General features: G+C 43.6%; 1 protein-coding gene across 1 annotated transcript in view; it reads right to left on the bottom strand.

Annotated features, from left to right (window-relative positions):
• The window catches only part of CLVS1 (clavesin 1), a 90,121-nt gene that overhangs the window by 7,990 nt on the left and 65,231 nt on the right, over positions 1–16,900 (bottom strand). Inside the window, exons 3-4 of the mRNA XM_058833815.1 lie at positions 10,725–10,835; positions 9,359–9,594 (exon numbers count right to left, since the gene is read on the bottom strand). Of these exons, the coding sequence (XP_058689798.1) occupies positions 9,359–9,594; positions 10,725–10,835 (347 nt within the window). The remainder of the gene's footprint in view (positions 1–9,358; positions 9,595–10,724; positions 10,836–16,900) is intronic.

Below are 16,900 nucleotides of genomic sequence, written 5' to 3'. Positions count from 1 at the left end.
CTCATCCTCCCTGTGCCCACCAGTTCTCTCCCCTTTGTACCTGACGGCCGGTCACAGCTGCTTCTCTCCACCAAAAACCCTGAGCACACTCACTGCAGGGTGTGCACAAGGAGGGATAGGGATGACACTGCACCACATTTGACTAACCATGGCCTGGCTGTCTGAGCACCCAGTCCTGCCCTGTCCCTTAGTCCACACCACTCTCCAAGGATGCAGTGCGTATCCCTTGGCACTTGCTGTAAACACAGGCTTCTGATGGGCTATGACAAGTTCTCAGCTTTTTGCAGACACTCTGAATTGTATAAACATACAGAAATGCTTAAGTATGTGACACAGCACATACAGTCTCATGCCTTCAGGCCACTGAGACCCAGATGGAACCAGAGCATATGGAGGGCAAATGCAGCCAGACTCCTCTGGCAGGGCCTATCCTGAGAAACGCAGGTCTGTGCCACCAGCCATAGAATTAGGGTGCACATCCCTGTCTTTTTTGATCAGTGGGGATTTGCCTGATATCTCCTGCTCCTAAGTGTTGAGCTTCTGTGTCAAGATCTTGCCTCAGTCCAGGGCAGGGGAAAGGCATGGGTAGGAGCTTTTCCTGTCCATTTCCTTTCTCTGCTATGGACTGAGTTTTCCACATGGTTTTTCTCTCATAAAAGGAATAAGAGCACCTGCTTCAGATAGGAGCTCCTGGAAGACCCTTAGACCTCTGGAATCCAATATGTCACCTATCACATAGTAAGCCTAGTCATAGGATCAAAGACAACACTGCAGCAGCAAACATCAATTTATATCAGATTCAGCACATCTATTATGAAGTGTGCAGAATTTGATATTAAAAAAAAATTTCAGGCCAGGTAGTGAAAAAAAATTCTTCTCACACTTTATGAATACTCACACATAAACATACATGCACTTGTCATGACTACTCATGCTTTTCCTGCTAAACTCCATTTCCTTGCCCACCAAGCTCTCTCTAGCCCAACAGCTTCCTTTTTTTCAGACAATTCAGTCCTTTACTTCTGCCTCATCTTTCAGTCTGCCTTTTTTAGCTCCCATTCCAGGACTCCAGTTTTCAACATCTCCACCAGATCTGCCACTGAGTCACAGTCTCTTCACAGCTGTGTGGCAATAACAGGGAGGACAGAGGGCTAGGAGCAAAGGGGATCAGTCTTTCTACTTCCCCATCATACATAAAAAGTTTCCTGTCCTTCAGAAGAACAGCACTACAGCATGAAAGCAACCCTGAGATGTACTATTTAGAGTGGAAAGTCAAGCACTACCTCAGCATGAAAAGCCAAAATGTAGGCTGTGGGAGCAGCAGTCACTTGCCCAGGTGTGTGTGGGTGTTGAGACCCGTGCATTGCGCCCTGGCCCCAGGAGCACCCTCTGTTCTTTCTCAGAGGGCTCTTTCCTCCCTCAGTGCTCAGCATACTCAGTGCTGTGCTAGTAAGTGGCTTTTATATTGCTTTCGTCTGGTGATTCAGCGTGTGGCTCTGTGACATATTTGCTGCATATTAGTCCAAGCCTGCTCTGAAGACAGCCTTTTTTAATTCCCTTCTGAGCTTTTCTGTGGAGTTTATCAATGCCTTACTTGTGTGCCTCTTAAATGCTAATTCATTTACTGCCATGGCATGACTGTGAGAGTCAGTTTTCTTTTAATTTTCATTTTGCATGTGGAGAGCTGAAATGCAGTGAGATTAGGGTACAAGTATTCCTCCAATGGGGTGCCCAGTGCTGAGGGTCTGATTTTGCAGAGCACTCAGCCTTAAGTGGCAGCTGGTGTGTTCAAAGCACATATCCCATGGATTTCTGTTGCAGGCAAGTGCTGAGAATTTCTGGAAATTAGACCCCAAAGTCTATAGCTTGACAGGTTGAAAATAAGCAATGTGCAGTCTCACTGTCTGTGTGAAGTTCAGCTTAAGCTGCTTGCTAGGCTAAAACAGGGGCTCAGGGGGAGAGGGAGAGCAGGATCTGCCTCAAGGGTTGCACCCAATAGTCTGAACCTGGTCTCCATCAGCCATTTGCTTGCCCACCAAGTGCGTATCCTAGCCCATCTGTTCTAGCCCTTTGTGCCTACCTCGTCTTTCAGTCTGCCTTGTGGCTCCCATCCCAGTGACCCAAGTCTCCAGTACCCCAAATGGGCTCACCACTAAATCCTCTATTCTCCAGTTCTCCTGCCAACAGCAGTGAGGATGAAGCCCTACAAGCATAAAGTGTCAGTCTTCCAAATCCTGGCTCCATGTCTTGCCATAGATTGGCCTAGTGCAGGGACAATTGTGATCACAAGTAAAAGTTGTAATTACAAAAGCCATCTACACCCCATGGCCTAGGCAGGAGATGCACATTGTGGGCATTGAACCGTCAACCCAAGCTGAACAAGTTTATTTGTGTAGGGAGGCCGAGCTAAAGCATGAGGCAATCCGTGGGGCCATTAAATGCTAAAATTAAAATATGTTTCTACAGGGTATGTGTGAATTGCCCTTTCAAAGGCTTGTAACTCAGCCAGATGTAGGCAGATTTTTCACAGGACAGCAAAAGACATAAGCAGTGTAAAACCATTTGTTTTATTAAGTGTCATGTCTCTAATCTAAACTACTAAACTTCTGGCAAATTTATAGCTAGTTGAAGACATAATTTACAACACAATATTTTAAGCAGCCTGAACGGCACTGGTTCTGCCATTCCCACCTCTAGCCTATGTTTGTGCACCCATGCACTGGGAATTGAGTGTTGCAAACAAATGAAATGAAACCCACAGGGCCAATGCCCCAGAGAGCAACTGATTTCCTGCCTCATCCCAGGGAATCCCCATACCATGCTACCCATCCCTCCTGCCCTTGGTTCAGCTGTGGCTTTGCAATGTGCTACAGGTTCCTGAGGATATTCTCCAACAGATATTATCCCTGTAGCCTCCCTAGGACCTGCTAATGTCCCAGATCCACCAGCTGTTTTCCATTTTTTTCTGATGTATTCGCTGGATTCTGTTTAAAAGTTACAAAACTGTTTAACAGCTAACACTCTATATTACTAGATAATGCATACATTGCGTGATATACATGTCCCTGGGACCCTGCTTTACTACCAATACGTGTTTCATTCATCATCTGTGTATGGGGGAAGTATTTCTGCAGAAGCATTCAGAAATTCTCTTTTGTTTAATTTATAATAAAATAGAGAATGTGAACCTTGTGTTGTAGGTCTCACGTATTACAGAGGTATTTTATCATAAGTTTTTCCTCTTTCCCCTAACACAAGTAGAAATGCACCCCAGCTACAAGCACAGCAACCCAGGTGCTGTCCATGGGCAGTGGGAAGTGTTCACACATTTTCATACTGATTTTTATTTGCTGGTATTTTACTACTTCTGCAGTAAATTGGTGCTGACTGTGAACCGGCATAAAACATGACCCATAAAAGCAGAAACATATGGCGAAGGAACATTAAGGTCACACTAAGGATAACAACTAGAAAGGTCTGCCTTGCACAGCCCAGCTGGGCATATGGAGAAACAAGTCTGAATAAATAAAAACCTTACATAAGTCACCGCCATGAACGGCCCCTTTTGGTTCTAAAACTGTTCCAGTCGGCATTAGTGTGGACCAGTGGTAATATCCGTCTTTATGGAAGCAGGATCCCATTTCTGAGAAACAGCAATTAGTTTCAGCAGTGAGTTCATTTGAATATCAGGGCTTTTGAAAACACACACATCAGGAGGCAATAATGGCTAAACCCTCATCTGCACTTTAAAATCCTTTCACTCAAATCTGGGACATAAAAATCCACATGCTCCAACTCAGCATCATGGGGCAATGGGTCAATGCATTCCAACAGGCTTTTTCCACTGCATTTTCAAAATGCATAATATGGGGGCTTTTGATGAACCACTGGTCAGGACATTGATTCTTTGGGTGCTCAAGTCCATCAGGAAACAGCCTCAAGTTGTGCCAGAAGAGGTTTAAATTAGATATTAGGGAACAAATTCTTTACTGAAGGGATTGTAAGCATTGGAACAGGCTTCCCAGGAAAGTGGTGGAGACACCATTCCCTGGAGGTATTTTAAAGATGTGTAGATGTGGGGTGCTTAGGCACAAGGTTTAGTGTTGGACTTGGGTTAACGTTGGACTTGACAATGTTAAAGTTCTTTTCCAACTTAAATTATTCTACAGTTCTATGATTATTTTTTATTTTACAGCAGAAAAACATAATGGTGTCTTAATGCACAGATTGTACATGTTCATAATTATTGTGCTTGGCTCTACTTTAAATGTTTTACCCTGACTCTGAATTTACAGAGTCTCTGGTAAGCTTGACTCAGTGCTAGTAAGGCTCTTGCAATCCATGGTATCCTAAGAATAATTTTAACCCCAAATTTGAATAAAGCTATAATTAATAAAATTTTGATTAAATAAGTTTGATTAAACAACTCAGGTTGTTTAGCCAGAATATACATGCAGTTTAGGTAAAATTTTCTTTCTCTGCAAGGCAATTTTAAATTGCAGTAGGTTTCCAAATCTGTTTGCAGGTTAAAAGCTAGTGCTCTTTTGGTGCCTGGGAGGGCAGAGAAGGAACATTCATCTCCCTGACTGTGCTTGGTACCTGTGCATGGAACATGCAAAGCAGAGAACAGTTTTTGTCACTTGGACTGAAGATCAAGTTCAGACATCAAGAAGTGACCCAGATGCAGCTGAAGAAGGGCAGTTCTTGTAAAGAAAAGTGAGTCAGAGAGAGGGAACACACTGCTACAACTTACTTGTTGCTGCTGGACCCGAGTGCAAGAGCAAGGGTGACACTGGAGAATAAAGGAAACTTCAAAGAACGGAGCTCTTTCACATCTTCCCCAGTCACTGAATCCATCCCTTCACATGGGGATGCTCACCCACTGCTTTTAGGTATCCAAATAGCTACAGATGTGGATCTCCTACCCTTAGGAGAATGGGGCTAAAAAACTGTGCCCTATTGGCACGGTGATATGCTGAGAGCAGTCTCTGATTCTTTAACTGCTAGGTTTAAGAATCCACCATAACTATTCCTTAAACTGCACACCCAGATAAAACTGCCAGCTGCTCCTAAAAACAACATCTCATCAACAAAAGCCAGCATGAATGCCTCAGGCAAATGCTTTGCTTTTGTGTAAGCTCCCTGTTGACTGAAGGCCCCTTTCTGACCATCAGAGATCACGACTTGGCCACAGATGAAAGGGAGGTGATGTTCTTCCCTGTGCTCCAAATTTTTGCACCATTTACATTGTTCTGAAATCCCAAAGCTCCTAAGGGATGCCTGGATGGATACAGACCCTTCAGAAGACAGGGGAAAGGTCTGTTGCCATTGCTGCTCCCAGGACTGTCTAATGGATGCAGTTAGATTAAACGAAGTTTGCTGTATTAATGCTGGTTTGCATGTTTCAGACTTCACTGAGCTGAGTCTTAATAAACATACATTCTGAATGGATTTTTATTATTGTTGATTCCCCCTCCCATCCCCCCTGGTCATTAAGACTCATTATGTGGACTCATCAGCTGTTTTGCTTTGTATCCCATCTGTTCATACAGGACTTGGGATCCTAGATAATACTGCAAATGGGAGTGCTATTTCCACTGCTTTGGTTTTGCTCCAGTGGGACTTCATGTGGCTACTGTTGGAAAAATTGTAATGGTTTTGATTAAAAATTTTCCATATTATAGACACTCGTTAAATCTCAAAATTTTCAGGATCATGGCACTGACTAGAGTCAGTGGCAGTCTTTCTCTAAGAGGACTTTCAATCCTTTCCCCATCTACAACACCTCCATTCTCTGAAGTCAACAAGGACTCTTTCTTGAGAACAAATCTTGTGAAAGTTCAAGTCACAGGGAAAACCACCCCTGCCTGTGACTGGGAAGAGCATAATGATCTCGTTCCATTCCTGTTAAATGGAGCAGAAATTGGAATCTAATGAGACTTTGCTATGCAAGTTTAATCTTCTATAGCTCCTTCACATTAGTCATTCACTCCTGTATCAGTTAGATTGTCACACTGGCACGCTGCTTCTGGCCTCTTATGACTAGCAAACCAACTCCATTTTGTAGCCAGTGTATACCTTGGTCAACTTCTACCCATTTTATCTCATGCCTAATGCCTAAACTGTCCCTTTTCTCAAATACTTGTTTTCTCTCCCTAGATTATATTCCCTTCAAATCCATTTAAACTTTCACCCTCTGAAGCTAAACAAACTATTGTCTTCTATAGCTTCTTGCTTGAAAAATATGGTCTCTGCTTTCCTCATCCTCCCCACAGTTCTCAGGTGAACTTGTTTCAGTTTACATGCACCTGCCATGGTGTCAGGAGCCAAAGCACTGCTGTCAGCCCTAAAGCCAACCTACAGGCAGGTACCTGCTCCAGCTTCAGTCCCTCTTACTGTTGCTTGGTGCCTCATTTTTTCCTGTTCTGTATTTGGAGATTTATTTTAGATCTCAGTTTTGTCTCAGGCACATCTTGAAAATGGCCTCCTCCTCCTCCCCCTCTGCATTAATTTGCTAATATAGGTTACATGGCTACAACAGTATTTTGGTCAGTTATTCTCTGATTCCATTTCCTGGCACTTTTCTTTCAGATCTGTAATTCATACCTTGATTTCTCAGCCTCTCTGCTACTAAAATTGCGAGACACTATTTTTGGAGCAGGTGTCAAGGGTGAGCTTCTCTCCAGGTGTAGAGGATGGAGGCATTTAATTTCACAGGGACACTTCTCTGTGGTCACAGTGCAAGCTGCTATACCAGCACTGAGATCAAAGATTCCAGATGCTTTAACACTCTGCTGGTCCAGTGGCAGCTTTAGCAAGGATGGGCTTGTGTGGCTTTACAGCAAGTGGCCACAGAGCCAGGAGGGACTGCAGCTCTGCACCCTGTCATGCAGCAGGACGGTGACACAGTGGGGAATGACACTAATTTCAGCCTCCTGGGTAAATCCAAGGCTCACAAGCACAGCTGGTTACTGGGCAGGTAAACCTGCAGTGATATCTGGGAAGTCAGAGATGAAAGGTCCCATAATTGTTCAGGCTTTTCAGCCTTAAATTGCAGAAACCCAAGAAGGCTCAGCCTTTGCCATATTTGCCCCTTTCAGTGGAACATGACTGCTAAAGAAAAAGTCAGTGACCTTGACCTTTATTTTCTGTTAAGCCAATCCTTTCATCAGAGAAACACATAGTTAACATGTTACCTAAGAGTCTATTCCATGAAAGGAGGAGCAGAGGAGAGATTTTCAATAAAACTAAAAATTGTTTTAATAAGGGAAAGAAATGATAGGATAATTGTGAAAGAATTATATTTAAGATGAAGAATAATGTTAAAAGATCACCTATGCCTGGTGCAAACCTCTCTGGAGTAGCCAGGAATCTCAGTCACAGCCTGAGTTTCTCATTGTGTTAGAGATTTATGAACCTAAAGAGGCAAGGAGGGGAGATATATAAAGACAGGTAATGCTGGTAGAAGTCTGGAGACCTTTTAAGATGCCTTGGATATAATCTGGTCAAAAAAAATCTTACAAAGCACACAATCATGCTTTCTAAACATAGGCTTTTACCTGTGCTTGGGCCAAACCATAATTTCAGGAGAGGAGAATCAAAGCAAATACTCATAGGAGAAAATCTGTTGAAGCTGTGAACTTTTCACCTTTAACAGCAAGTAATGACCACGGGGTGCAAGATCAGATGGTTGACTTAACTGCCGAGTAACGAAATTAGGCTAAAAGTTAGATCTAGTCTGCCCAGAGGCAACATGACAAATTAAATTCATCCACTCCCTGTATTTGTGCAAGTACACTTTTTTGTTAGTGAACAGATTATAAAAGAAGTTTTTGCCTCAAGGCAGGGTTTTCTGGCACCAAACTAATTTTCAAGCTGAGGTTCTCCCCTGAGGGCACAATAAGACCCTCCCTTCTTTGCAGCCAGGGATCAGATCCTCAGCAGATTTACCTGTGAACAGCTCTCAACATATTTGGAGCTTTAAAAAACTGCAGATTTCTTGCTATAAAGAAAAAAATAAAAAGAAAAAAAAGAGAAAGCTACATAAATGGAGATATATTTTAATAACAGCGAAATATTTAGTATTTTTCTAAAATGATTCAGTGCGTTTCACTGACGATATTTATTAGAAATAAATTGGTTCAAACTCAACTCTTTTGGGCAGACTTTGTAAACTCATACTGGCTCCCAGCCACTGAGAACTGCTGACAATGCAGGTGGCCACCCCTCTTCATGACAAGGCTGCAGCTCATAGCCTGAAAGTCTTGTGGCCCTGTGAGCTCTTGAAGTCAGTCATAAGTGTTAGCGTTTCCAGCACGAGGCCTCACTTTGCAGACACAGCTGCGTGGCATCCCTCTGACCTGGAAGGGAGCTGTGAATAGAGAACGCATTTCTTTTTCCTCTGAAGATGAAAGACTTTCAAAATTAATTGCACGACATTATGGCTTGTCTGTGTTGTCAGCTTTGATTTTGCTGTGACAAAATGATGGCCGCTCCCTGTCACGGAGAGCCAGGCTGTGCCTGTGAGCACCACGCTCATCAAGTGGCAGCAGCGAGGAAAGCACCACTGTGATCTGCATGGAAAGCAGTTTCGTGGAGTGGGATGCCAAGGGTGAGTCAAGTGCAGATGTTTCATCACGCAGGGGAGCCTACACGGCCATGGCTCACTGCAGCTGGTGTTGGCTGAGCCGTACCACACACAGCTCCGTGCCAGCTATCCGACTTCCTGACCCCATCCCCACAATCAGTCCAAACTACTGAGCGTAACAATCTCCGGAGGTGTCATTTTGGGCATTCTGAGCCCAAAATGCACAATCACTAGAGCTAAAATCGGAGCATTTAAAAGAGCAGTTCTGCAACTGCCTTAGCAGGGCTTTGCAGAGCAAGTGGGAACAGAAGCATAGGGAGAAGACCAACTCCTTTTCCCTTTAGAGGGCAGTGGTGTTCATCGTACAAAAGCTGCCTTTTCAAAAAGGCAAATCCCTCATCGATAAGAACCGGGTCAGCATCAGCAGAGCAGCGGCAAGGAGTAGGGACCAGTGCTGAAGTGGTGCCACTGGATGCACTGCGCCATACAGGACAGCATCTCACCCTGATGTACTTTCTGTAATGCTCTGTGCAGGGGCTCATTAATTTCCCCTCATTTTCATGCACGGTAATCAGACAAGTAATTACGGTTCCACCGAGAGGTTTCCTTTCTCCCACCACACCATGAGCACAGCCCAGAGTGAAGTGCTCCTTACCATCAATGTTTGCCAGATTGCAGCCTCTCCTCCAGCCAGATGAGCCCTTCCTGTGAGACTTATGCCAAACCTGTTCAGAAAGCCAAATAAGAGGCGATTTCGAAGGCGGGACTAACCTTTTCATGGGTTTGGGGGAGGCCTCCCTCTCCAGGTTGGAGGACGCGTGCTTCACATGCATGGCGTTGTAGGAGGTGTGGGTATACTCGTTCTCATCGCTGTAGTCGGGACCCAATAATGTTCGAGCCCACGTCCCCATGTCGTAGGGAGGCAGAGTCCCCCCAAATTCAGAGGGCAGGCATTCAGGGTGTATTAGCTGGTGAAGGCTGTTCAGGTTGTTACCGTGAAGAAAGATCTTGAACAAATGAAAAAGAAAGTTCAAAGTCATCATCGACTCCTTACTTCATTGAGTACAATAATAGCAGCACTAATGAGGTGTGGAGTGTCATTAGTTGACACTGCAGTTTCGGGTGGGAATTTCAAAAGCTCTCAGGGCTGACTCTGTTGGCAGAAGAGGGGGGGTTAACTTTGGGGTGAGCAGCTGAAGAATTGGGCTGGCACTACTAACACTTCTGAAAACTCCGATTCTCTTGCTTTTGGCACATGACAATTTCAGTTTCTTAAGTACCAGACCAGGAGAAGCAGAAGTCAGGAATTATGACTGATTATTGCTGCTGCAAGGGGATAGAGGTGTACACGAAGACTAGTGATAAATAAAGGATGACAGCAGAGCTTACTGAAGCAGCAGGAAGAGCAGTACTTCAGAGTCTGAGAGGGCCACTAGCCCTGCACCCCAGGACAGATATTTTCAGGGGTGAATCAGGCTGTGTCACCACTTGGTGCTGCTTCAGTAACACTTGTTTCTCTAATCCCTCTTTGCTTTCATTTGGGTCCTACCCTTGTCCTGCCTAGTCAGCTCAGGGTGGGCTCTGGGGTCTCCTGATGGATTATTCAGCTGTTGTTTCACAGACTGCAGAGAACAAATGGCTAGGATGACAGCAGAACCACCAATTCACTTGGGTTTCTGTGGAGAAGATCTGTCTCTTCTGCAGTGTGAGCAAACAGCCTTCAGGCATGGGTACTTTTTGTGGAAGCAAGTGAGTTACCATCATGTGAAAACAGTCACCCTGCTGAAGGAATGAAATAGGAATTTTTACTCCCACAAGAAGAGTTGAGCTGAAGTTTTCCTCACTTGCAAGTAACTTCAGCCAGGCCTGATAATCTCTCCATATTGCCAATTCTCTCTGTCCCTGAGCACGTCCCGGTAAAATGTATCCATGCAGTGATAACAGATTTCTGGTCCCTGGCTGAGTTACTGATTCAATCCAGACCATTCCAAACTCTAATTTTTAATAACAGCAGCGATTCTCTTATACCATGCGGAAAATGCAGAGAGAAAGACTAGAAAAGGAAACATACAGCTACATGGAAAATCCAGGTCTGCAGGTTCCTCTCCACCCCCACCCCTCACCCCCATCTAATTACCCTTTTCCTTGTCTTGTCTTTGAGGAACGGTTTGATTAGCGTGTACAGGGCATGGATGTACCAGGGCTGATTGACAAAATGTACTCCTCCAAAACGTGCAGGAAAGCTGTCCTACAGAAAGAAAAAGAAAGAAAGAAAGGAAGGCAGTTAAGAGATGCAGTGCTTTACTCCGGCAGTCAATAGGATGAAAGTCGCAGGAAAAATCTGTCTCTTTCCATCTGCAAACGAGCACTGGGCTGGCTGGGAGGGGGAAGGAGGGAAATAGAAAAACAAAAAAGATGCCTGTAAGCGTTTGTATCAGTTTCCTCTGTGGATAGAGGCGCCCCTCCACACGCTGACACATCAATTGCCGATGAGATGCTGAGGATTTAAAGTCGGGTCTCCAGCCACTTCTCATGAACATTTTTTAACTCCGCCAGGGCATCTGACTCGGCCGGCCTGGGAAGTGAGAGGGGGTTGATGAGCACCGCTCCCTCGAGGGGAAGCTTTCTAATTTCTCATTGTGCAGCGCCAGGCAAGCCCCCGGTTCCCACGCACATCGCCGCTCAGAGCTCACCTTTTCACCCTTCGGCCTCCCTGCCTCCCCCCGCTAAAATCATCATTACAATGGCTGACCTTTCGGGGTGAGCAAGCAGCACATTAGAGGGAGGAGGATGGGTGGGAAATGCTGATAAGTGAAGGTGCGGGGAGAGAGCACCATGACAGCACCATGGAAACTGCCGGAGCGGCGCTCGCTGCCGCCGCCGGGCTCGGCACAAACAGCCTGGCCATTAACATGCAGGTAGCGTCCCGCTGGCGAGCTACTCGCTACAGCATCCCACCAGCCCAAGGGAAGAGGAGGTGCTGGCTGGCGTGTCTTTAAAGGTTACTGTACGTTGTGAAGGGTATTTTGTACCTACGATTTTATCTAACAAACGTCAGTCAAGGAAGAGCCTGGGATTTTTTTTTTTTTTCTTTTTTTTTAAGCGTGGCATAAATAATGGGACGACCGCTGTTCCTGTGTGCAAATACGCTTCCAAGGGGAGGAGAGGAGCCTGTCTCTCCGCTGTGAAGGGACATCCTGATGAAGCCGTCCTCATCCTGTGTGTGCTCCTAACCCCCGCAGCTCAGCATGAAAAGCAGAGTATAATCAGGTCTCTTCCTTCAGGGCTTTGGCTCTGGGTCCCAGGCAGGTTCCTTCCCCCCACAATTAGCACAGGGTGTCCTGGGGCTTTCTCTCGCCTTCCTCCCGAACATCAGAGATTGAGCACAGCTGGTGAGAATACTGGGTGGATTTATAAGATGATATGAAAAAATCCCCTTATACACCTGCTCTGCAGTGCTTCTGTTCTGCTTCAAGGTCAATTTTTCCTCCAGATTTAGCGATATGTATGCATACATCACCTCCTGCAACCCAGGGCAGGTCATCAAGATTCTCCATACTCTTTGCATGGATTGCCCTGGCAGTCATCTAAAACCATCCTAGAGTAATGTTTGTGAGCAGCCACAGCCATTAAATGATATCGTTTTCTTTTGCTATTAAGTGGAATAAGCCACTTCCACCTCAGGCAGGTCAGCTGACCTGAAATCATTACAAATCTGGATATTGGATATACTGTGAAGGACTATTGGATAATTAGGCCAGCACACAGGAGGACAAGCAGTGTAACATCACAGGTGATCCCATTTTAAATTCCAATAAATGATGAATTGAGCTTTTGAGACCCCATCTGGTCTGGGGTCCTTAGCCCAAGAAAGATGTCAACCTGTTAGAGTACAGAGGAAGGCCAGAAGATGATCAGATGAATTGAGCATCTTTCCTACAAAAACAGGCAGAGAGAGGTGGGGTTTTTCAGCCTGAGGAAGGGAAGGTCCCAGGGAGACCTCATTGCAGCCTTCCAGTACCTTAAGGAGGCTCATAAAAAGGAGGCAGAGGGACTTCTTATCTGGGCAGATAGTGACAAGACAAGGCTTTAAACTGAAAAGTAGGCTTGATTATATTAGATATTAGGAAAAAATTATTTTCTTAGAGGGTGATGAGGTACTGGAACAGAAAAATTGTGGATGTCCCATCCCTGAAAGTGGTCAAGGCCAGGTTTAATGGGGTCCTGAGGAATCTGATTTAGTGAATGGCATCCCTGCCCATGGCAGAGGAATTGGAACTAAATGACTTTTAGGGTCCTTCCAGCCCTAACCGTTCTATGATTCTGTTCAGTGATTCTGTGATTCTATAATTCTCTTTAAGGATGGTGTATGTCCTGTTGGGATGTTCATTTTCAGTAAAGAAGAGTATATTTCCACTGCTTTTCATGAGAGTTTAGGATGCAGATCTGACTGAGATAAAGTACTGCAGTGCTGAACATTGTGGTGACTTCAGCTGACTGATGGGAAATTGGTCACAGTCTGAGTCCACCTAGGAAAACACATGGACTGACAGAAATGTGAAGTCCAAAGTGTTTTTCTACCATGTGATAACCTAAAATTGTGTTTTATAGCAGATCAGAGCCATAAAATGCCCATTTCATGCAAAATTCACAAATTCAGTTGCCTTCTTCCCACATGGGAATGAAGATTTTAAGATTAAGAGCTCTTCAAAGATTATTAAAAAAAAACCCCACCCAACCTAAGACAAACTGGAATGTTCCATACTTGCCTTTATTTATTTATTTATGTATTTATTTATTTATTTATTTATTTAATTAATTCTGTGTTTGTCAGGCTGGCTGCCATCCCACGAGTTGTATCTATGAGGAAGATGTTTTGGACACCTTTGCTCTTTGGAAGTAAATTGCCACAGTTGTTCCCAGGCTGTACTGTAGCAGCTAATGTCAGTGTAGAAAATCCAATCTGAGTCTGAAGCACAGGAAAGTACAGAAATGAAAGATTGGATGCAGGGGAATAACTTTAAGACACAGAGATTTATACTGACCTGAAAAAGAAAAATTGTTTTGCCTTCTTGCTGGACTGCACAAATTATATTAATCATAAGTTTTAGTGAGAAACATCAGCCAGTCTTCATTTTCAAGGGGGAACATATATTTTTTAGAACATGTTGACCAGCTTTAACAATACCCAGAAAGGTCCAAATACTGAGAATTATAGGAACCAGCCAGAGGCTTAAGCTGGCAGTCTGCCTGTAGAAAAAAGGAGCAGAATGCATTTTCATATACAGAAAATTAATTTTATGTCCACCCAACATAGAGTTTTTGAGTCTATAAACTAAATTCTATCCCACATGTCTGGTTTATAAGAAAGCCCTTAACATAACAATTTTATTTAAAGGCAACTGCTTTCTTTTAATTTTGAAGGTACACACAAAAGTGCACAAAGACCCTTGAAAAAGAAACATGACAGTCAGAAAAAAAAACAACAACCGAAGAACATTTTTTTTTGTGTGTGTAACTTTTTTGCTAAATTTTGTTCCTTGCCCTATTAAGCACATTAAGTTCAATTTGACCTCCATCCCTCAGTCCACCTGCATTTGTAAGGCTGTCAATTAGAACAAGGACAAAGACTTTTTTTTTTTTTTTTTTTTTTTTGAGACCCAAAGAAATTTGATAAGGGAATCATCCAGACACTGTTTGGAACTGCAACATACTAATTTTGTAAAAGTCCCTAATTAGAGCAGAGCTGTCTTGGAAAGAAAAGCTCCTGTCTGGAGGTCTGCCTTGTGCAGCTCCAGGAAGGAGTATGAGACATTTCCCACACCCCACTTAGTGTCTCTGCTGCTTTCCCTGGGGCAAGGTAAAAGTAGCTGAAATTGATTTTCTGCTGGAGAGCTTTTGCTTTTAGGAATTCTCTTTTGATTTCTCATGTCTTGTGATTCCTTGGGAAGGTGTATTTTATAATGAGGTACATTTTTTGGAGTCTACTGTGAAATGGACTCTGGGATCATGGAGCCTTTTCTTAACCTGATTCCTTGTCAAAAATACCCAATCCTGAGGATATACTTGGGCTTTATTCCAATGTTATAAATGAAATGTAGTACACATTAATTGGTCTAATTGTTTTTGGGCACTAGTGTCTTCTCTTCTGAAAACAAGGCTGGACAAATTAACATGTTGAACAGCAATGAAATTGCAGAGTTAATAAACACATCCAATCCAGACCTAAGCAAGCTAACCTGCTTCTTAGCAATAGCAGGGAATGACAGAATCACAGAATGGATCAGGCTGGAAGGGACCACAGTCATCAGGTCCAAACTCCCTGCTCAAGCAGGGTCATCCCAGAGCACATGGCACAGGATTGTGTCCAGAAAATTCTTGAATATTTCCAGTGAGGGAGACTTCACAACCCCTCTGGGAAATCTGTTCCACATGGAGCATAGCAAAGAAGTTCTTCCTCATGTTTAGGTGGAACTTCCCATGCATCACTTTTTATCCATTCCCTCTTGTCCAATTGAACTTGCTGAGGAGGCATCTGCCCCTTCACCCAAGTGATTGATGAATAAGTTAAACTGAACCTTGTGGGACACCACCAGTGACAGGACTCCAGCTTGTCCCTGTGATACTAATATGGCCCCCTGGGATCTGCCTTTCAGCCAGTTCTCAATCCACCTCACTGTACACTCATCCAATCCACACTTCATGGAAAGAACTCCAGATATCTTCTTGGACAGCTGGCTCACTCCACTGTCAGACCAGGCCTTCTTCACTGGGACTTAAATTGATCTAAAATAAGGAATTTATCTAACAATGCTGCAGTGGCACCTTCCCAGAGCAGTATAGGCAAACAGAGAGAGAAAATTGACCAAACATAGAGTTGGAGTTGATTTAATAAAACTGGGGCCATTGATGGACCTACTCTTTTGCCTGATTTGTCTTTGTTTTGCTTTATATATCTGTTTCTTTGCTTTTTCAGCTATTCTCTTTATCATGCCTAAAGAGAAAGTAATGAACACAGTGGAGCTACCACAGACCCTCCAAATCCATGCAGGCTTCAATACATCTTTTGTTTCAGATGGAAGAAGTATCCCCAAGCTTGCAAATCAGAGCAAAATGTTATGAGGACCAGTTTCCTGTCTTTGCTCCTTTGCAGAATAATTTTTGAACTGAACCTGGAACTAAAAACCTTTAGCACATAATATTCCATTAAATAGCTCAGGAGGGGTGCTTGGAAGATACGAGGTTGATTAGAGAGTTAATTGTTCTTTCTTTCTGCCTGTTCTTGCCATGACAATATTTATTTCTTTTGGCATGAGTATGCATCAGGAACTTTTTACTATGGTGTTGTTTGGAACTGCCTGAAAACTAAAAATCAAGATGCTTTTCCAGCAACTTCTCACACCAAAGCATGTTGGGAATTCAAAGCCATCTTTGAAATATGAAAAATAGGAACAAATCCAACCTGATGCTCAAGGTCATTCCTTTCAAACTACATGATTTGACATCATAGACCAAAGACCTGAGCTCAAAATCCATATCACAGCATATTTCTAGGTTACAGGACATCTGAATTTTGATAAATAAGCATATTTAAAATGCTTTCACAACCTTTACCCTTTTTAATTAGAAAACCAAGCACACACTCCAATGAACTTTTATCTCAACCATACTTGCCAGTTTACTGCAAATGCAAGTATAATTCCCTTGAAAGAAAATAATTGCCCCCAGATTCAGGAAGATATCAGTCATAAACAAAACTCTTTAAAGCGAAATGTCATGTAAACTGAGGATAAAAACAGCATCTTCATGCCTGTGCACTTACATAATAAGTCCCTGAGGTGGATTAAAGCTCCCAGAGATCGTATTAATAGTTCAGGAAGATTTTATTAATAGTTCAGAGATAGTTTCTCCATGGAGAATTTCCATGAGTGTGTGATTTTAATGGACTGGCACAATAAAGGAAGGAGGATTTCTGCTCTTCAGCTCTTCAGCTTCAGACCCAAATTCAGCCTTTGAAAGAGTGACAATGCTTGAAAGTTTGTTGTTTGCCAGATATTGGATAGGCTGTGTCCATCAACAACCTGTTCCTGAGCATGTTTGGATGAATTCCATGTAATTCCCTAGGTATGAGCTGTTGAATAGGGCATGCTAGGCAAGAAGACAAAGTGTCCTCCCATCGCTACAGCTTCAGCTTCTAATTTTAATGCATCTCCTAAGAGATGGATGTTTAGTTTGGCAGGAGGCAGAGGGAGGCAGGACCAGGACCATGAGGACACAGGGACTGGGCTGCTCCTGCATCTCTACAAGTGTTCC

Source organism: Poecile atricapillus, chromosome 2, assembly GCF_030490865.1.
Source record: "Poecile atricapillus isolate bPoeAtr1 chromosome 2, bPoeAtr1.hap1, whole genome shotgun sequence".
In the NCBI taxonomy this organism is placed as follows: domain Eukaryota; kingdom Metazoa; phylum Chordata; class Aves; order Passeriformes; family Paridae; genus Poecile; species Poecile atricapillus.
This window is presented reverse-complemented; position numbering and strand designations above follow the sequence as displayed.